At 36.2% G+C, this 9,220-nt stretch overlaps 1 protein-coding gene across 1 annotated transcript; it reads right to left on the bottom strand.

Moving 5' to 3' along the window:
- Nucleotides 1–1,167: 1,167 nt before the first annotated feature.
- On the bottom strand, nt 1,168–2,097 carry OR5H2 (olfactory receptor family 5 subfamily H member 2). Its single transcript, XM_025868530.1, has one exon. It carries the CDS (start codon nt 2,095–2,097, stop codon nt 1,168–1,170), a length of 930 nt encoding a protein of 309 aa, XP_025724315.1.
- Between the last annotated feature and the right edge of the window lie 7,123 nt (nt 2,098–9,220).

Raw genomic sequence — 9,220 nt, 5'->3', positions numbered from 1 at the left:
TACGGGGATAACAGCCTCAGTGGTATCAGTAGGACTGTGTATGGAATCAGTGGTAGAGAGAAAAGGTAGGTGTGGATTGAAGTTGGATCACTCATTACACTTTGCAAATGAAGTGTGATGAAAACTAACATTTATGAACTTTGAGGCACAAAACATTCTAACTCTTGTTGATTTTCATGTTTCTGTAGGCATTCACTGTGACATTATATCATCTTAACATTATTTGGACTTCGGTAACATGCATTTAAAGCCCCTCATTGTCACCAGCACATTTCAATAAACTACATATTATTGATTTCTTAATCTTTCTAGCTTAATTTTTTTTTTTTACTTCCAGGAAATTTGAAACCATTTCCTTCCTATTCAGTCACTTTTGTCTATGTCCACCCCAACTTAAATCCTCAGTTGAATCTATTAGCTTTCTTTATTAGTGAAGTTGTCCAGATTGCCCAACAACATACAAACACAGCTAGAAAGGGCCTATAGAAGGCATCATAGAGAGTGAGAGGCGACTTGCCTCTAATTTCCTTTAAGAAGGACACTAAGTTAAGAGCATGTCTTTCGCCTGACCCTTTCTTCATTGTCTTAAAACCCTTGTCGTTTTCTTCCCTCATTGCTCCCATTTCTTTTTATCTCTCTATGATATCAGATTTGAATCCACAAAAGAGGTAAAATTCTCCATGCCCCAAATAAAGTAGAAAGAAAAACCTTTTGATATCTGGCAGAATTCCTGGGATTTGCCTCTGTTCACTCAAACACAAATCTGCCTCCACTATCCAGTTGAATGTAACATGGATTTTGGCTATACAGCTGTTTATGTGTTAAAGACATCACAATCAAGTTCTGTTCAGAGGCACTATGCTATTTTAGTACTTAATGCATTTATAAAGTCACACCAAAGAAGAGACAAGCCTGTGAAATATTTTCATTTTTGTTTTCTGCTTTAATTATTTAAGTATGATATGAATACTTGCTTAAAATTCCTTGTGTGATTTGAATAATGTGCACAAATATTTTAAGGGATATTAGGTTCTCCCACCTTAAGTCATTAAAAGACTACGACAATTATAATTGTAAAATAAAATTAAATACTACTCAACTCATAGTAACACTAGTAGGCACAATTTTGTCATTTTAATGGAAGGAGAATAGATATTAGTATGAAATCTAAGCATTTCTCTTTAACATTTTTCTCAGTGAATCTATGATTTTCTTATTTCTCAGGCTGTAGATCATTGGATTTAAGAAAGGAATTATTATGGTGTAAAATAGAGAGTCTATCATATCTTGATCATCTGCCTGTGCAGATCCAGGATGCACATAAATGAAGAGAAGGGGACCGTAGTACAGAGAGACAGATAAGAGATGGGCTCCACAGGTGGAGAAGGCTTTCCTTATGCCTTGCAGAGACTTCTTTTTTAAGATCATTGAAAGAATTAATGTGTAAGAGACAAGAACAATCAGAATGGTGAGCATCTGAATTGACCCAGAAAAAATAAATACTATGAGAATATTAAGAGAAGGATTAGTACAAGAAATTTTAAATAATGGCATGATGTCACAGTAAAAGTGATGTATTATGTTAGTGTTACAGTAAGTTAATCTGAATAAAAAGCCTATATGAATTATGGCATGAAAAAGTCCACCTACAAATGATGAAATCAACAGCTGCATGGAGAGTCTGTAAGTCACAATTACTGGATAAAGTAAAGGCTTGCATACAGCCATATACCGATCATATGCCATTGTTGCCAGACGAAAACATTCTGTGGTTGCACCGACTGTAAAGGAAAAAAATTGTATCATGCATTCAGAGAGAGAGATCATCTTATTCTTGACAAAGAAGTTGACCAACATCTTGGGGGATACTGTAGATGATATCCAAGCATCCACATATGCCAGACTCCCAAGAAATAAGTACATGGGAATGTGAAGGTGAGGGTCATTGCAGATGAGAACAATCAGACCAAGGTTTCCCAAAATGGTGATGAGATATATAACCAAGAACACCAGGAACAAGGGAATTTGCCACTCTCGTTGATATGTGAGTCCCGTGAGAACAAACTCTTTCCACTCTGTTGTATTTTTAGTTTCCATATTCTTAATAGATGTCTTCTGAAATTAAATGTGGTAAATTTAAAAAGAACATTCATTAAAGATTTATAAAAGACAATTCAGTAAGGGTAACTGAAATAAAATCATACAGTAGGCTGTAATTTTATTTATTCTTACAAGGCAACTATTTGTGGGAATTGTTATACTGGAAAAATACAACTATTTAAGTTCATACTATGTACAGAATAAGCAGATTTGGAAGACAAGAAAAACATTCTGAACATGAGCAAATTTATGGTGTAACCACTGAATGAGGTAGGCAAATTCTGTGTGTAAGACATTGATGCAGCAACAAAAGTAAAGATGTTAGAAGGGCCTGGATTATACAGTGAGTCAATGCCCTCTGAAACATCTTCAAATTTATCCTTCAAACAATAGGCTGGGACTGAAAATTTTAAGAAAGGAAGTGGCATCCTAAGATATTTATTAAATTAAATGTTTGGTTATAGAAAATAGGCTGAAGGGAGAGGAAACTAGAGTAAAGGACACCATCAGGAAGTTGTTATTATTGTCCAGTGATTCCCAAGCCAAAATATGCATCAAAATTATCTAGGAGAGTTCTTGTACAAAATATTGATTCTGAGATATTACAATAGAAATTGATTTGGTAGGTCATGAATTGGTTGTAATAATACACATTTTATAAATGTTCCCAGTTGATTAAACAGCATATGAAGTTCTTAGACTATGCGTGATATGACTTTGGGAGTAATGAGGAGGACAAACAGGTAGCTCAAAGTCAACCAGAATGTACAGTCACTAGGACTCAGTGACATATTAGATGTGAGGGGAGGTGGTCAGTGAAGGAAAAAGAAGACACTTTGTGCCTGGGTAGATGGTCATCAAAAATTGAGATTGAGGACTCAGGTGTGGTGACCAGTTTTTGCAAGGAACATTCTGGGAACATCCGGGTGAAATATATTCAGCAGTGTGGTTCTATAAGAGCTTAATAGAAATGATGACTGGGAGCCATTAGGGTGACTAAAAACATAGTTATATACGATTCATCACTGAAGAGTGTGCATAAGGTAAAAAGAAGGAGGGCCTAGAATGAAACTCAAAGAAGTTTTATTAAAGAGATCACAAAATGGATATACATCATGTGTTTGTCAGATAACATCTGATCCTATGTTCTACTACATGAGTCCTGGTGGCAGAAAAAGCTGTCATCTGGTCTAGAGGCCAAAAGTTATAGATGTTGACATTCCCATCCCCTAGCACCTAGAATAAGGGGACTTGATGTAGGGTTGCCAGTCAAACTCACCTACACTGGATTTGGAATATGGAGAGAAGGAGACAAAGGGTCAGGGGTAAAAAAGAGAGTTTTGATTACAAAATCAACCAAGGGAAAAGTAGAAAATGTATCCTACAGCCACAACAATGGCATTATCAGTTGAGCTGTTGCATTCTGCATCCAGGAGCAAGGACAGAAGCTCTTATCGAGCTATATAGACTAGGGACATGATTTTGGCTGTTTGACAGGCTGTCTGTCTGGCATTGTGTTCCTGCCCATTTTTCCAGTGGATTTCTCCAATCCCCTAGCATTTCTATATTAAAGCCAATTCCCACTCACTTAACCCATTTCCTCTTGCAACCAAGAGCTCTGGCTTAGACAAAACAAGAAAAGGAAAGACCAGTAAGGACACTGAGCAAAGTGATCAAAGAAACATGAAGAAATAGGAAAGCTGAGTGTTCTAGAATTAAAAAGAGAAAAACACTCAAGAAGGACAAAGTGAAGTACAGTGTCAAAAGTGAAAAGTGCTCTGGTAGAATAAGGAGTGATCAGCGATCATTAAGTGTGGAATTAAGAGATTCATAGTTGTGGGAACAGAACGCCACAACAACCACTGGTGCATGTTCATTCAGACTCCGAGATCTCTGAGAAAACTCGAGATTGCAGGGTTAAAAATAACCTGAAAGGATCAGAGTGAAATGCCCTTGGGATGCATGTGGTCTGTTCTGAAGTACACAGCAGAAGACGTTTGGTAGATAGGAAGCCAGCTGTAAACGGCACACCGTGCATTCCCTTCTTTGTTCTCTTATCCTGTGTTAAGGTCCAAGTACAATGGTGTTTACAATTAATTGATCACAGCCAGTTACAGATATCTTTATTCCTTCTCCACTCGCACTGCTTCACTTAACTAACCCTGTGTACATGGAAGAATGTGCCTTACTAAGCCCCTGCTGTAAATCATTATAGACCTATATCACTGTAGAAGGTATATTAGATTATGGAAAATAAACCTCGGCCCCTCGGGCTGTTTGCTCGGGGTCCCCTGTGCCTCGCTCTACTGCCGTCTCTTTCTCGGTTCCTTCACCGCCCCAGGTCCCCGACTCTCTGAGGTCGACACATAGTGGCTTTCATGAGAGCAGTTTCCATTTTCTGATAGAGTTGAGATCAGAGAGTAATAAGAAGTGAATGGGAAACAAGGGGCACTGCAGTGAGGAGGATGAAATAGGGTGCTCCAAGGAATGTGGGGAGCAGTGGGGATCATCTGCTGCTGCCCACTGAGTATCCATAGTGTATTCATAGATGGATAGGGGTAGGAAAGGCCAGGACCTAAAGAGAGAGAGAGGAAGTATAAGAGAAAGGCTGAAGATGAAATAAAAGGAAAAGCTCGGAGATTGGGGGTAAATATTTGTCTTAGTTCTGGTTTTCATTAAAAGTTGTCAATACTGGGTATCATTTCTATTTCTTTCATTCCAAATTCCAACTTTATTTTTCTATGGAAAACGTGTATGAAATAGAAACTATCATTTTAATTTTAGGCCAGAAATTTTGTATTGTTCACAAATATACTAGCACTGCTGAAAGTTCTTTCCATATTCAAAAGTTACTTTATCTTTGTTTTTACAGTAATTAGCACTGACTTTCTCTAGCTATTCCTGTTTTACTTGAGAGCCTTTTCTTCTCCACCAGGTTTTTAGCAGAATAAAATTGAGCGAAAGACTGGAACCTAATCCAGGTAATCTAAATCGCCGATGCCAATAATTGCAATTGGTAAATGTATATTTATTTGGAATGGGTTTCCTTCCATACAATCCCAAACTACTAAATAATTGAAAATTCAAGTTCAATCATTTGGCCTTTATTAGGTCAGAAAGTAGAAAGAACCCTGGAGGGATATTTTTTGCATTTTCCCTCCTATGTATATATATATATAAATTACTCAATGAAATTATTGTCAGAAGTGGGTGAAAGGATACACAGGTGAACAGTTTAGTGATTTAATTTAAAAGCTTAACCAGAGAATGTGGTTAATTAAATGGAATAAACATTTTGAGCAGAATCATCAGAAAGACTTCTTACATGGGAAACATTATGATCTAAATCCTTAACCCCATTTTTAAATTGTCTGACGTTCTAGCTCACGAAGCTTATCCTATGGAGTCATTATAATTTTGCTAGCCAGATAATTAAATATGATTAAAGAGTGCGATTTAGTCTTTGAGCCATTTTGCTTCCCCACATTTTACTCACAATAGTAAAATATTATTAGATTATTCACTATTTGTTTTCTTTTCTAGTTTGTTTCAAATTTTTATTTAAATTCTAGTTAGTTAATATATAGTATCATACAAGTTTGTTTTCCATTTTCAACCTGCTATTTGGTCATGTTATAAAGAAATCAAAATTATTTATAAGTGTAACAGTATTTTTAACCTTCTATAAAAAACAATGAGTATTACATAAATCACTCTCTTACCAATATCTCTTAAGACATTATGGAGATCCTATCAGGGTTAGGCTTTCTCAAGTGGAAAAAAATTTTGTTACACCAGAATGACAGTAGCACAGGCAGCAACTCTTTGCACCCTGTTTCATTTTGGAGGCTTCATTTACCAAACTCAGCAAAATGTTGTTTATATAAATTTGTGTTGAACACAAGAGTCAACCAATTGTACAACTGTGTGCTTTTGCCAGACGAAGAAGGCGTGAAGAGTTAAAATTCCCCTAATAGCACCCAAGGGTTCCCTTTAGGACAAAACTAAGCTGCTCTTCTGGGCATTGCAGATTTGATCTGTATGAGATCTGTACGAGAAGTCCAGGAGTCCCATTGGGCATTACAGCCTGTGAAATCATAAACATCATGTCATGTATATAGTTCTAGTTGCAACAGTAGAAATTGCACTATATGCCCCTGCTTTCCACCACAAATGACAATTCTGACATGTTTATGCAAATCAATATCTATAAAATAGGTGTTGCTCTGAGTGCTTTGATTAATATGTTCTTGTCTGAGCTAATCATACATGATTTATTTTAATCATACATGATTTTACTGAGGCCAGAGTTTAGATTCCCTTCAGGAGCCAACCCCAAGGAAAGTGGTCCTCCTCATGCAAACTGCAGCTCACATTCCAGACTGACCTGACTCCACACTTTAAAGCTGAAATCTGATGAAAAATCTTAGTAGGCAAAGGTCGGGGGAAGTGCAAAGGGAAACAAAGATAAAGCACCACAGTGAGAGGTACCATAGCTCAGTGCTTCTCAAACTTTAATGCCTGTGAATCTCCTAGAGAGAAATCTTGTTAAAATGCAGATTCTGTGACTGTAGCTCTAGGAGGGGCCTGAGGGTCTTCATTTCTAACATGGCGATTGCTGCCTCCCGTCTTGCGTTATCCACAAGACCTTTATTGTTGGAGGGCCTAGATTATGAGAGAGCCCAGATCATAGGAGAAACACTGCATTGTAAATGTGGCTGGCATGTTATGAGAGAAGCAGGCAGGAACCAGTTGGGGTCAGGGAGGCTAGCGTATAATCACAAGGGACCTTGGAGGATGGGTCAAGGGCTTTATTCTTTACCCTAACATAATGCAAAACTATTGAGGGATCTAAAACTTGGCTCAGATTTGTCTCAACCAAGAAAGGTGCCAATGAACATTCGTTCAGAAAAATAAAACTTAATTTACTTGTTTATGACAATTTGATTTGATATCTTAAAAAAAATTAACTTCCAGTTGCATCGTGGCTAGCAACATACGCAGGGAAAAGAGATGTATTTTTTGATAGATTTATTAATCCATTTTCCTGGATTTCCAACATTCTTTAGAATGTTGATAGTGCAAGAGAAAGTGAAAAATTAACCCTGAAATTAAGAGTTAGAATCTTAACTGACTGAGCCACCCAGGCACCCCCAGAGGTAGCTTTTAACATAACAAAACTTGGCTGAAGTTTCCTGCCCCCTTAAATTTTGTGTCCTTATCTCCTAACACATTTTGTTGTTTCTCTATGAGTACAAAAGGTCTGTACTGTTGCTTCTGGTATAGATTGTCTTTTCAATTTCAGTTATTTTAATAGGTAGGTTGTAGTGTTTCATTGTAGTTTTTAATTTGCATTTCCCTGATGATTAAGGATGGTTAGCATCATTTGGTGCCCTTATTTGATTTCTGTATGCCATATTCAGTGAAAAGTCTATTCAAATCTTTTGTCAGTTTTTAATTGGATTATTTGTTTTCTATTTTTTGAGTTTTGATAGTACTCCTTATATCTGAATATGAGTCCATTATCAGCTAAATAATTTATACATATTTTCTGAAATTCTCTGGTTTGTCATTTTATTTTAGAAATATTTCTTGAACAGCAAGTCTTTTAATGAAGTTAATTATAAATTTTTTTTTCTTTTATGGATGGTGCTTTTGGTGTTGCATTTCTTTGTACATTTATGTCTACTATTCTTTTTGTGTATTATCTGGATCAGAGTTCCTTTTTTGCATATAGATATCCAATTGTTTCTGCATAATTTGTTGAAAAAACTATCTTTTCTCTGCTGAATTACTTTTTACCTTTGTAAAATCATCTGTCCATATATTTATGGGTTTATTTCTGGACTATATTCTGTTTCACTCATTTGTCTATGTTTACAACAATAATACAACACTGTCTTGATAATGAAGTTCTATATGACGTCTTAGAATCAGATATTGTTAGACCTCTTAACTTTGTTCATTTTCAAAGTGGTCTTGACTATTATTGTGCATTCTTTGCATTTCCATGCAAATAATAGAATCAGCTTCATCAGTTTCTATAAGAAATCCTACTGTGATTTTTATTGGGCTTTTATTAAATCTGTAGGTGCATTTAGGGAGAATTGACATTTTTTTCAATATTGAATCTTCCAACCCATCTTTCCATTTATTTAGGTATTCTTCAATTTCTTTCAGAAAAGCTTTTTTTTTCTTTTTCTGAGTAGGGATTTTGCACATTATTTGTCAGATTTACCACTGCTTTCATATGCTTTTAACTATTGTTCACAGTGTCCATGAATACATACATCCACATGTTTGCAGATAGGGAAATTATGCAGTATACATAGTTTTGTAAACTACTATTCATGCTTAATACAGAGAGAGTGAAAGCTCTAGAGAAAGGAGTTTAAGTTCATACTCTGATACCTTCTGCATTTCCTTTTTTCCTTCTCTTAGGAAATTCATTTATTAAAATAAAAGGGCAAAGACCCCACCAAAAAGGAGAATTACAGACCAACATCCCTGATGAACATGGATGCAAAAATGATCACCAAAATACTAGCCAATAGGATCCAACAGTACATTAAAAGGATTATTCACAACGACCAAGTGGGATTTATTCCTGGGCTGCGAGGTTGGCTCAATATCCACAAATCAATCAATATGATACACTACATAAATAAAAGAAAGGATGAAAACAATATGATCCTCTCAATAGATGCAGAAAAAGCATTTGACAAAGTACAGCATCCTTTCTTGATTAAAACTCTTCATAGTGTAAGCATAGAGGGTACATACCTCAATATCATAAAAACCATCTATGAAAAACCCACAGAGAATATCATTCTCGATGGGGAAAACCTTTTCCCCTAAGGTCATGAACACAGCAGGGATGTCCATTCTCACCACTGTTGTTCAGCATAGTACTAGAAGTCCTAGCCTCAGCAATCAGACAAAAAAAAAGAAATAAAAGGCATCCAAATTGGCAAAGAAGAAATCAAACTCTCACTCTTTGCAGATGGCATGATACTCTATGTGGAAAACCCAAAAGACTCCACCCCAAAATTGCTAAAACTCAGACAGGAATTCAGTAAAGTTGCAGGATATAAAATCAATACCCAGCTTGGAAATCCCT

This window comes from Callorhinus ursinus, unplaced genomic scaffold (genome assembly GCF_003265705.2).
Source record: "Callorhinus ursinus isolate GAN/ISIS: 27379988/994484 unplaced genomic scaffold, GSC_fseal_2.0 scaffold1, whole genome shotgun sequence".
Taxonomy (NCBI): domain Eukaryota; kingdom Metazoa; phylum Chordata; class Mammalia; order Carnivora; family Otariidae; genus Callorhinus; species Callorhinus ursinus.
This window is presented reverse-complemented; position numbering and strand designations above follow the sequence as displayed.